Raw genomic sequence first — 13,001 nt, 5'->3', positions numbered from 1 at the left:
AGCCCCCAGCATACACATGGTGGAGAGAGAGAAAGTTTATGTGTAAAAGTTGTCCTCTGACCTCCACCCATGAACCATGGTGAGCATGCAGTCACAAGTGCATGTGCGTGCGCACACACACACACACACACACACACACACACAAACTATTGACAATAATTAATACTGCTACTGCTACCACTACTAATAAAAAGATATAGCACATTAGAAAAGTGAGGAAACCCGCCCTTACACTTAACCTTTTTTTTTTTAAAGTTTTTGCTCCCTTAAGCAACTGTGCGCACCTTCCTAAGACTTGCCTGATCTTGGAGACTGAGTAAGTGCCACACCAACTCCAGTGTCGTCTGTGTGACATGACATATGTCATTATGCCGGACGGGAGCTACGTGTCCTATGGGACTAGGCTTCCTGGAGGTCAATGGCAGACGGCCCGGTATTAGCCACCGCTGAGGCATAGATGGATTTCTCGAGTAGCTGGCTATGCAGGATATGGGCTTTGCACAATATCTTTTATAATAATGATAGTCTTTATATATACAAGACAAGGATCATTCTCTTCAGGAACAGCTTTGAGATAGGGAAGCACAGAATGGGAATGTATAAGACTACAGCAGAACCTATGTCATACACGGGGAGTATGATGAGCAAGGGAATAGATGGGTTAATGTTGATGGACAAAGACTGTTATGTTATACTTTGAAGTTTATGGATAGGCTTGCTAGATCCCAGCCTCCATGGTGTCTGCTGCATAAGACGGTACTAAAAAGTATATTTCAACAGGTGCAGAGAACTGAGTAGGCATATTTGGTCACTAGATGAGATAAAGAAAGGGTTAGAAAGAGGAAAGGCCATGATAGCGATAATGAGACAGAAACTTTCTATTCTTAAGATGAAACCACGTGACAAGATTTCCTCTTCTAAGGATGCTTTATGTCTAACACCTGTCCCTGATAATATGCTTTTCTTAAATATCACTGATGTGACTAAAAGAAGCTTTCATGCTGTGCCAACCATGACCTTCTAATTGTTCTTTGTTTGAATACTATATAATGAAAACATGAATTCAGTAAAATCGCAGCAAATTCTAACCACTCTCTTGTGGGTTGCCTGTCTGTCATTCGCCGAACTTGTGCCTTCCTGTTACCAAGACCCTGCTTCTCCCACGGTCTGAGTGGCTCCCCTGAGCCGGTCGGTGGCAAGTAAGGAACTTGACATGTGGGCATCTGTGTAGTAATTGACACGTTGCATGACATACAATAAGCATTTAATAAGGGCAAGTTTGATCCCTTGCCTGGGTTCACCTATCCCCATGAGGGTGCTAGAGTGAAGCTGGCAGCTCTCCAATCATTTACTGGAAGACTTGGGTGTGCAGTGTTATCAAGCTGACAGAGGGATGCTGACCAGGCAGGGCCAGCGTGTTGGCTCTGCACATTGTGTGCAGCCTGCTTGTGACCTCACCACTCTTGGGCTAGAAGGTATTGGCATTCTGCTTTTGTAGTAAATCTTTAACCACGAAAGAGTCTGAAGCTATCGGCCACTGATAAATGACAAAGCCTGAGTCACAGATGTCACCTTCTGTCCTCAGCACAGTCTAGGCTCTTGACTAGGGTCCTCAAGACCTCAGTGCTTTGGAGGCTGGCAAGCTTTTGAATTCTATTTTGTGTATTTATTGTGTGTTTGCACACGAGCTCGTGCTACAGGGCATAGGAAGTAAGTGGAGGTCAGAGGACAACTCACAGGAGCGGGGCTTTTCCTCTAGCTGTGGGTCCCGGGCCTCAAGCAGGCTGCCTTCTCAGCAGCTCCCTAGTTTTCTTTATTTATTCTTTTTATTTGTTCTAAAGAAAGGTCTCTTCTACCCCAGGTTAGTTCTATATTTGCTATGCTGGTAAAGATGACTTTGAACCTCTGATCGCCTGTCCTTTGCCCCTCCCCATGTGCCCGTTTCACTCTATGCTGTACCAACAGCCCAGCCTTGGAAAATTAAAGTATGCAAGTGACCTGTGACCTCCTGAGACCAGTGGTGTGGAATTAGAGGCTCTGCAGACTCAGGCACCTCCTGACAAAACAGATCTGGGGCAGAGGTGGGAGAAGATCCAATGAGAGCTTCCCTGTTAAGTTCAAGGGTCAGGGGAGGTCAACATCCTCACTGTGCATTTATGAGACACAAAAACAAGACCCATATGCTGTCTTTAGAATAGAGCCCCAGTGTAAAAGAAATGGGGAGAAGCAGGTAAGACCTGAGCTTCCTCAGAGCAGTCCAGCAGAGTCCAGAAAGCTGGGCATTCAGTGTTCTAAGGAGCTTTCCTGAGGCTGACTGGTTTACTCTGCTGACTCTTGGGTAAGGGCAATAGGAAATCCAGTTAATGCTGATAGAAGCTCCTTGTTAAAGGATCAGAGGCAGGAATGGTTTTATCAGGCACTGGCTCCTTGCTCTTCCCTCTGGGCATTGACTTTCTGCTAAGGCTGGCTCTTTTCCTACTAGCAGGACAAAATGATTTAATATTAAGCAAACAATGTCTATGTCAGTTCCTGGACTTACCTGTACCTGTTCAGAAAGGAATTTCTCTTCTCTCAACCGTGGGAAAATACTCAATTTGGACAAACATCCTTCCTACACTCACCCTCAGAGGACCACTGTGAGTAAGGAAATGTCATCACGGTAAGAATAGGACAATGCCCAAGTGAAAGGAACTCTGCCAGGGGCTCTGGGAGGCATGAGGGTGGCTCTGTCAATCAACACCAATGGCCCAAGAAACCTGCATGTGTAAGGAGGGAGGCAAAATGGATCCCAGAGCAGTGACCAAGAATGTCACTCATGTGGGTGGAGACAGCCACACTGCTCAAGGGTTTCGTGGACAGGAGTGAGAGTCTGCTAAGTAGCACCTTTGCAAGCAGCCAGCCAGAGAGTACAGGGAACGACATCATAGGATGTGCCACGGTGTGTTCATAGCAATGGAGGACTAAATTCCTTACCCATCCCATGTAGCCAAAATTTACCTCAATATTTGCTATAACCGTAGAGAACGACATTAAACTTCTGCTCTTTTGCTTTTACCCCCAGAGTTCTGGGATTACAGGAGTGTACCACGATGCTTAAATTTTGTGCTTCTGATACTGGACATATGGTGGGGTGGGAGACAGCTCAGCAGGTAAGAGTGCTTACCTCACGGAAAACTGAGGTCAGTTGCAGGCAGCCATATCAGGTGCCTCACAACTGGTGGACTCCAGCTCCACGGGACCCGATGTGCTTCTCTGCCCTCCACGGGCAGTGCACTCACATATACGGTCTCCCATGCGTGTACATATATTAGAAATTAAAATATAATCTTGCAAATACATTGTGTTTAGGGTGTGACATCTGAGAGCTTTCTGAGAAAATTCTTACATTTTTAAATCAAAAAGCTGCAGCAAAATGAATTAACAATTCAAAAAACGTTGTGCAGACTGTACTTCAGTGTAAGAGTCCGTATAGATATTCATGGTTGTCAACTTGAGAATATGTGGGATTAACAAAAGCCCAAGTGTCTGGGTACACCTGTGAGGAAATTTTTTCCTTTTTCTTTTTTTCTTTTTCTTTCTTTCTTTTTTCTTTATCTCTTTCTTTTTCCTTCCTTCCTTCCTTCCTTCCTTCCTTCCTTCCTTCCTTCCTTTCTTTTTTTTTTTTTTTTTTGATACAGGGTTTCTCTGTAGCTTTGGAGCCTGTCCTGGAACTAGCTCTTGTAGACCAGGCTGGCCTCGAACTCACAGAGATCCACCTGCCTCTGCCTCCCAAGTGCTGGGATTAAAGGCATGTGCCACCACCGCACAGCTGGAAATTTTTTTTAATTAAATCATCTGTAGTGGGAAAAAAACCTATGTTTAATTCGGCTATTCTGAGATGGGAAGATATACCTTAATCTCGATCTTTTGAGTTGGTAAAACCCACCTTTAATCTGGGCCACACCTTCTAGTGGTTGCCTGTATAAAGGACCTGGAAGAAGAAGGCTTCCTCTCTTTTGCCTGTTCACCCTTATTCTTGCTGGTAAGTCCATCCCTTCACTGGCTTTAGAGCTTACTTCTTTGGGATCTAAATATAAAGATGAGCTGAGACCTCCATCACTGTGGCTTGAGCAACTTCTGTGTTTTTGGATTTTCTGTATAGACAGCCATTATTGGACTCATGGCCTACCAGCCACTCTAATAAGTCATTGTGTGTGTGTATGTGTGTGTGTGTGTGTGTGTGTGTGAGAGAGAGAGAGAGAGAGAGAGAGAGAGAGAGAGAGAGAGAGAGAGAGAGGGAGGGAGGGAGGGAGGGAGGGAGGGAGGGAGGGAGAGAGAGAGAGAGAGAGAGAGAGAGAGAGAGAGAGAGAGAGGAACCAGAAGGTGTCAGAGCTGCTGGAGCTGGGGTCACAGACAGTGTGAACTTCCTAATAATGTTGATTTGCTTCAACTTCTCCCAGTGAAATAAAATTGTAATGGCTAAGACAGCACATAATGCAGTCCGCACAATGACTCAGCAGATAAAGGCACTTGCTATGCAAACCTCACGATCTGAGTTTGAGTCCTAGAACCTGGAACCTGAAACCCACACAAAGATGGAAGGATAGAACTGACTCCCCTCACTCAGGGTGGCATGTGCATACCCCATCATATACACAAGAGTCCTCTGGAAGTGGTCTGGAGAGATGGCTCAGTGGTTAACAGGACTGACTGATCTTCCAGAGGACCTGGGTTCAATTCCCAGCATCCACATGGCAGCTCACAACTGTCTGTTAATGTCAGTTTTAAGGGACATGACACCCTTTGAAAAAAAACATTGTATGTTTATATATGCATATGTATGTATGTATGTATGTATGTATGTATGTATCTCCCCCCTGGAAGAGTAGCAAGTGCTCTTAATCACTGAACCATTTCTCTACCACATAAGTGCTACCTTAAAAAATATCAAATTATTATTATACTTTAATGGCATGTTGAGGTCATTATTAGTATTTATTTCACTGGCATGTGAATAGATTTGCTGGAAACTTGATCCCCAGTATAACCGTGTTGAGGTGGGAGATGACTAGATCATGTTGGCTCAAACACTGGGAAGGGCTGAAGCCTCTAACAAGAATGAGTTGCTAAGAAGTGAGACTCACCCATGTGCTAATTTACATGCAGCTGATTCCTTTCCTTTTATCTTGTATGTTGTAATGCAGCTAGGGCCATTCACCAGGACATAGGAATTGGACTAGACACACGAGACAAATGAACCTGTTTGCTTTATAAATTATGTAGCCTGAGGTATTTTGCTATGGCAACACAGAATGGATTATCATAAGGCTCATGTAATCTAGTCATCTTTCTGGTACAAAAAAATGCTTAATAGCTAACACTGCGGTAAGCTAGTAACGGTGAACATTACAGATTTATCCCCATTTTCATCCTTCTTTTTCAATGTGAGTTTGAAAAAATCACCCTCCTTCTCGCAAGCTAGAAAGTGTCCTTCGTGCATTGAAGATTCAAACTGCATCTTATTGTGTCCTGGAACACTTCTCAGAAAGAATACGAGATCACTTTTAGTACCATCGATATATTCAGGTGGATCCATTTCCTGTGGAGAAAACACACATTACATAGTTTGTTGTTGTTGTTGTTGTTGTTGTTGTTGTTGTTGTTGTTGCTGTTCTTGTTGTCATTTGTTTTATGAGACAGGGTTTCTTTGTCTAGTAGTCCAGGATGTCCTGGAACTAATTTTTAGATCAGGGTGGCCTTGAACTTACAAAGATCTGTCTGCCTCTGACTCCCAAATGCTGCGATTAAAGACATGTGCCTCCATCACCTGGCCCAACATCACATAATTTTTGCTTGTTTGTTTGTTTTCAAAACAGGACTTCACTGTGTAGCTTTGGAACCTGACCTAGAAATGGTTCTGTAGATCAAGCTGGCCTCGAACTCACAGAGATCTGCCTGTTTCTGCCTCCAGAGTTCTGGTATTAAAAGCATGTGCCACCATCCCTGACTACATATTTTTTTTTAACATTTATTTATTTACTTATTATGTATACAATATTCTGTCTGCATGTATGCCTGCAGGCCAGAAGAGGGTACCAGACCTCATTACAGATGGTTGTGAGCCACCATGTGGTTGCCAGGAATTGAACTCAGGACCTTTGGAAGAGCAGGCAATGCTCTTAACCTCTGAGCCATCTCTCCAGCCCCCATAATTTTTACAGATATAAACAACTAGGCCTAGAGCGATGGCTTCCTGCTCAGGTCTCTCAGAGTCTGGTATTTGGCTCTTGTACCCACATGGGGAAGCTCACAAATACCCAAACTCCAGCACCAGAGAATCCGGCTCCCCATTCTGGCCTCCAAAGAAACACATGTGCACACAGTTGTCCATCAGAAAACAAAAATTTTTTAAAAATGACTTTAACAGTTTTTATATGTGCACTATAATACTAAACGTGTGTTACTAAACAACCTGAAGCAGCTTTACTTTTTTCAAGAGTTAAGAAATAAGCTCTCTAAAGGTAGGAGTGGTGTAGGAGGGTCTTCTTTGTATGTGTTGCTTTCATTGGTCAAATAAAGAACCTGCCTAGGCCTGTTGATAGGGCAGAACTTAGGTAGGTGGGGAAAAGAGAACTGAATGGTGGGAGAAAAGGCAGGCAGAGGGAGCCGCCTTGGGGCTGCCATGTCAGACATGCTGAATCTCTCCCGGTAAGCCACAGTCACGTGGTGATACACAGATTTAATAGAAATGTGCTAATCAAGATGTGAGAGTTAGCCAATAAGAGGCTAGAACTAATGGCCAGGCAGTGTTTAAATGAATACAATTTGTGTGTTGTTATTTCAGGGTATAAGCTAGCCGGGTGGCTGCTCCTATTACAACATAGGAGTACTGACTGCTTCTTTTTAATTCCTAACTTCCTATTTCCTGTCCGTTCTGACCTTTTCCACCTGGCATCCTCATCAACACACAGGCCTCCTGGTGCCCCTATGCCCAGAGCTTCCTTCTGTTCTCTTCCACCAAGGGAGTCCAGGTATGCTAATGATGAAGAGAAGTCCTAGCAGAGACGACCATCTCATCGGGCTAGTTTCAGTTCTTGTCTTCTTTAGTTGTCCTTAGCTAACACACTGACGGGCTCCCCACTTTGGCTCAGTAGCTCTAGTTTCTGAATCATCATGAGAGATGCGGGAGGTGTCCGAATCTCAGCTCCTTCTTTCCGTGATCCTGATAATACACTGTAGTGTGATTAGACCAGCAGCTGTTCTCCAGCTGAGTCTCGGGTTCCCCAATAGCCCAGCTGCACAGACTCAGTCTGTGGCCCCTGACTCTGCTTTCCTGCCAAGCATGACAGTGCACAGTAGTCTCTCCCGTCTGCCCTGAGTTTAGTACAAGCACTGATTCCTGTATGTTTTGTCCAGACACCAGGGTTCTAGTCAGGATTAGCTGACTAGAAACTGTAGTCTCTCCCACCGGAGCTGCTAGGAGTGCCTGGTTTTACGGATTCTTGCATCTTGTCTCCCTTTCAGGATGTATTAGAAAATATGAGAACTGCCCAAGGTTCTTCCATGTTAATTATAGAACTGATAGTTTGGAGTTGATTTTGACCACATGGCAGTAAAGATCCCCATGATCCTATGGACCAATCGAGAAATCTCTAGAATTAAAAATGCATTCTATCTTCTTAAGATGCATAGAAGATTCTGAAGGTGTGCTTTCAACAGAACTAGTTAAATTGACAGCCATAGTTCTTGGATATTTATCAACCTAGTATGGGCTATGACAGACAGTAGTATAAGTTGCTTTCTGATTAGCACCTGCTTCTGAAGCTGTGCCTGGTCAACTGTTTGTAGCCATACCTGTTGTCAACGACTTTGTAAGATTATATTTAGATATTGGCCTCTCGTATACACAGAGACTGCCGATAGCCGCTACTTTACAGGGAAAGACAGTTAAAGATGTTCTCTCCCAACAAAGAAATCAAGGCCCAGAGAGGAGGGCTGCAGAGCCTCCTGGAAGCTGCTTTGGGTGTGGTTTATGGCAATCAGATCAGGCAGTGTTCTGATAGATAGCACACACAGTAAGCCCAGGGAAGAACAAGGTACCAGGGATTGTGCTGAAGTTGCAGGAGAGAGAAACAGTGGACTAAGGAATGCAGAGCAAAGAGAGAAGCCTAAGGGAATCAGTCCCCTGCCAGGGGGGCTCACCTCAGGCCCCAAGACAATATATAGGGTGATCCAGCAGTCTTTTCCCCACAAGGAAATCCATTCATGTCCTTTGCAGAGCAACCCCAGGCAATGCAGGGCTCAATCTCAGCTCTTCCTTTTACAGTTTAACTCTTGAGATGGGGATGCAAGATCTCTGCACCGGGGTTTATGGACCTTTACCAGAAGGCACTGTAGTATTATTATTGGGGAGAGGTAGCACCATCATGCAAGTGATGCTTGTTGTTTCTGGAGTCATTGACTGCTGATTTTGAAGGAGAAATCAGAGTTATGCCTCACTCACCTAATGGAGTCACTGTTGCAAAGACAGGCCAGAGATTTGCACAATTAATTTTACTTTCTAAAGTGCAAACTAGAAACCAAGTCAAGGGAGGTAAGAGAGGAGAAGCTGGGTTTGTTTCATCTGATGCCTACTGGCATAGGTCCACAGTGACCAAACTCACTTTGTTTATAAATGGAAAAAGTGTTTCTGGTCTTCTGGATACCGGTGCGAATATTTCTGTTATACCTGCCAGTCAATGGCCTTTAAGCCTAAAACAGAGACTATTACACAGTTACAAAGGATTGGTCAAACTCAAAATCCTGAACAAAGTAGCAATGAGCTTTACTGGAGAGACGGAGAGGGTCAGGGTCATGAAGAAACTTTTCAGCCATACATTTTTCCTCATTTACCTGTAAATTTGTGGGACTGAGACACTATGAACTGAATTGGGGTATATTTATATACCTCCAACATAGTTATTGCTAATCAAGTGTTTCAGCAAGGGTTATTACCCAATCAAGGACTGGGCAAGGAAAATGAGGGAAGGATTGATCCTATCACACCTAGTAGAAGTGCTCCCAGGGCAGGATCAGAGTATTTTTAGGAGATGCCACTGTGCTCCATACAGACCATTTATTTGGAAAAGTGACAAGCGTGTATGGATTAACAGTGGCCTCTACCAGAAGAAAAATTACAAGCTGCCCAGTGGTTATTGCAGGAACAGCTGGATAATGATCACATTATGTCCTGGAATTCTCCTATTTTAGTGATTAAAAAGAAATCAGGAAAATGGAGATTAATACATGATTTAAGAGATGTTAATGAGACCATGCAGCCAATGAGGGCTTTATATAGTCTGTGTTGCCTTCTCCTACAGCTATACCAAAAAATACCCTTAAGACTATTATAGCTTTAAAGGACTGTTTTTATACTATCCCTTTGGCATGTCAAGATTGTCAATGATTTGCATTCAGTGTTCCATCAGTTAATTTCAAATAGTCAGTGGAGCATCTTGCCTCAGAGCATGGCAAATAGTGCTACATTATGCCAGAAATTTGTGGTTTAGGCTATGCAAAATTTATAGACCAATTTCCACGAGTTTATATTATCAGTTATATGGATAATATCTTACTTGCCTATAAAAATGAAGACGTTTTACTTGAGACAGAGTCTTACCCATACAGGGTTAGTTATTGACCCAGGGAAAGTGCAAAGGCACCCGCCTTTCCAGTATTTAGGTCATATGTTATCCTAAAGAAATGAACCTCAGAAATTAGAAATTAGGAAGGATAGCTTACAAAACTGAATGATTTTCATTGATTGTTAGGAAATATTCAATGACTGAGACATTATTTAATATTCCCTACAGTGTACCTTGAGCCATTAAATGAAATTCTTAAGGTGAGCAGTGACCTGAATTCTACCAGACAACTTACAGACGCTAGTAGACAGGTACTGACACAGGTGAAATATGCAATACAAAACAGCATGTACATTATATTAATTATGATCCACCTAGACAGCATGTATATTACCTAAAAAACTTACTCCCACAGTGGTATTATGGCAAAATGGTCTGCTTATATGGATACACCTTCCCATTTCACCAGTCAAGGTATTAAACGCTTATTTTGAAGCAGTAACTTGTTTAGTACAGAAGAGCAGGATGGAATCTGGGTGATATTTTGGCAGGGATCAATGTTTCTGAGACCAAGAAACAGATTGATCCGTTATTTTTAAATAATGATTCATAGGCAATTGTGTTTGCTCAATTTGAAGAGCAGACTGATAATCTTTTCCCAACTGATTGATTGCTGCAATTCCCACAACTACATTCCTTTATTGTCAAAAAAATTGTAATGAAAGATCCCTTAAAGGATGCTAAGTTAATTTTTACAGCTGGTTCTTCCAATGGAAGAGCAGCATATGTTGTTGATGGTAAAGGACATGTAGTGCAAGCAGATCCAGCCTCAGTTCAGGTAGTTGAGCTGCGAACTGTTGCTGTACTATTCCAGCTTTTTGCAGATAAGGCATTTAATTTATAGATGGGCGGTAAGTACATTTTTAAAGCTCTTCATGTAATAGAAACAGTTCCATGCATTAGGACTAGTAATTATCAAGTTAAAATGCTGTTCCAACAAATTCAAGATGCCATTCATGAAAGAAAATTGCCAGGCTTTGTGAATCACATTAGAACACATTCAAATCTTCTTGTTCCATTGGCTGTAGGTAATTCTTTAGTTGACAAACTTACTCAATTGTTTGCTTTATCTCAGGTTGAGCTTGCTCAGTGATCACATGCTTTACATCATTAAAATAGAATAAATTTGAGAAAGCAATTTGGATTAACAAGAGAAATTGGTCATCAGATAGTTAAGCAATGTGATATATGCCCACAGTATTTACCTGTACTTTTTCAGGATGGCCTGCTTCCTAATCATTTTTAGCAAATGAATGTTACTCATATTGCAGAGTTTGGCAAATTAAGATATGTGCATGTGACAATTGATACATACTCGGTTTTATTTATGGCCACAGCACAGACTAGAGAAGCTACTAACCATGTGATAATTCATTGCTTAAAGTGTTTTTATATATGGGAATCCCTAAAATTATAAAGACCGACAATAGGTCTGTGTATGTTAGTAAAGCATTTCCGCAATTTTGTTCCCAATGGAACATCGAACATAAAACAGGCATTCCTTATAATCCTCAAGGACAAAGAATTGTGGAGCACACCCATGGCTCCTTGGAAACACAACTTCAAAAGAAAAATCAAGGGAATTATATCCTCAGTCTATGTTGGAAAGGACATGATCCTGTTTTAATATGGCATTGGGGGCATGTTTGTGCTTTTTTCACAGGAAGAAAATACTTCTTGTAAAATAGAGGAGTGCTAGCCCTGATGACCTCATAGATGTTCCCACAGAAGAGTCAGAATGAGGTTCCTGAGTCTGTGTTCCTGACTTCCTTGGTGCCATCATGCTGCTGCCTGAGAAGGGATGGAAGATGGTGGTGATGGTTGGTGAGTCCCAGCTCCTCGGTGGACCTACTGCACAAACTTCCAGACCTTAGTGAGTCCTATTTACTTTGGAGCTGGACCAAGAATGCTGACTGAATATTTGCCAGTTTATCCATACTGTCTCTTGGGACACAGAACTCATTTTGCCAGTATGGTGTTCAGTCTGCTGTTGAAATAAAAGGACTGAGAACTGAAACCTCTGAGAATTTCCCATCCAGGGGAAAGAGACTTGTTAAAGCAATGGAACCCTATTATGGAAGCAAAGAATGACTGAAGCCCCTCTTCAGAGATGAGGAGGAGTGGCATGAAAATTTTTGCTGCTCCTCAGAGACTGGGATGGCTTGAACTTACCTTTGAAAGTTCAGAGCAGCAATGCAACTGAACTTTGGGAGAGAAAAAAGACTCATAGCTCACACATCACAGAAACCTCCTCTTGTCTTTTGATTAGATTGGATTTTAGAGAAATGTGATTTGACAAATTGTGTGTTTATTGTTAATTTCCATACTAGAATTATGGTATTGAGCTGCCAATGCTTGCAACTGCTTTAGTTAACTATGATGATGTTACTGATTAGAAAAAGATTATAACTTGTCTGAGAAAAATTTGACATGGTAAGTCCTTAGATTTGATATGTTAATAAGACAAATTTGGATTTTGATGTAGCTAAAAACTGCTAAAGACATCTTAGACCAATTTAAAAAAGTCCATCCCCTCTTGATCATCCTCTACTCTTTACTAGGAGATATTGTACCCATAGGAGTATATGTATCACAAAACATTATCTGCTTGCATATGACTATCCAGTTGTTGGTGAACTCTCTTGACAGGAAGTTGGCTCAGAGGTGCACAGCACCTAGAGATGCACTCTCCCTTAACCCTTTATTTACAGAGGCTTGTAGTCAATGGCAGGTAGATCCCCCTCTCCAGGAAATCTCAGACAGGATGTACACGACAGAATGTATGATGGGTAAGTCTGGAAAGTAGAAGAAGATTCCCAAGCCAGGCACAGTCTGTCCTGTAGCAGAAACACAGGCTTTATTAAATAAATTAAAAAGGGAGGAAATTGTGGGGGCCCACAGATACGAGTCCTGTTCCACACAGACCAAAGATCAGAGAGTTTGAGCTTATTTTTACTCTTTCAAAGTTGTTGACAATAGGTTGGATACAAACAAGATATCCTGACCTAGGGTGTGATTTCTTGGTCTTTTGGACATTAAGATGGCCCATAGAAGTGAATCCACTTCATCCTGACAAAAGGACAGAGAATTCAAGCCTATTCCTGCTCCTTTATTTTAAAACAGGAGGTTTGACATAGGGAGTGTCTGCCAACAGGAGGTTTGACATAGGGTGTGGCTGCCTACAGGATACTTGGTCTAGGGTGTATTCACTGCATATCCTGCCCAAATCATCAGAATGCTTAACTCAGGAAATAGTGGCTTGATGGCTCAAATATTGAAGCAAGTAATTGCTATGGTTGCCCTTTGTGTCCTGTTAAAGCAGTCTTTTGCCTTCTCCCT

The 13,001-nt window shown here is 42.4% G+C and overlaps 2 protein-coding genes across 5 annotated transcripts in view; one reads left to right on the top strand and one right to left on the bottom strand.

Annotated features, from left to right (window-relative positions):
* The window catches only part of Tex12 (testis expressed 12), a 71,095-nt gene that overhangs the window by 3,125 nt on the left and 54,969 nt on the right, over positions 1-13,001 (top strand). The gene's annotated exons all lie outside the window — the stretch shown is intronic.
* The window catches only part of LOC119810589 (interleukin-18), a 30,133-nt gene continuing 22,360 nt past the window's right edge, over positions 5,229-13,001 (bottom strand). For all 4 annotated transcript variants that reach the window (XM_038324141.2, XM_038324142.2, XM_038324143.2 and 1 more), the window contains one exon: positions 5,229-5,578. In XM_038324141.2, coding sequence (XP_038180069.1) covers positions 5,354-5,578 — 225 coding nt within the window. In that variant the 3' untranslated portion in view covers positions 5,229-5,353. The remainder of the gene's footprint in view (positions 5,579-13,001) is intronic.

This window comes from Arvicola amphibius, chromosome 3, assembly GCF_903992535.2.
Source record: "Arvicola amphibius chromosome 3, mArvAmp1.2, whole genome shotgun sequence".
NCBI lineage: Eukaryota > Metazoa > Chordata > Mammalia > Rodentia > Cricetidae > Arvicola > Arvicola amphibius.
Note: the sequence above shows the minus strand (reverse complement) of the source record. Positions and strands in the feature narration are given on the sequence as shown.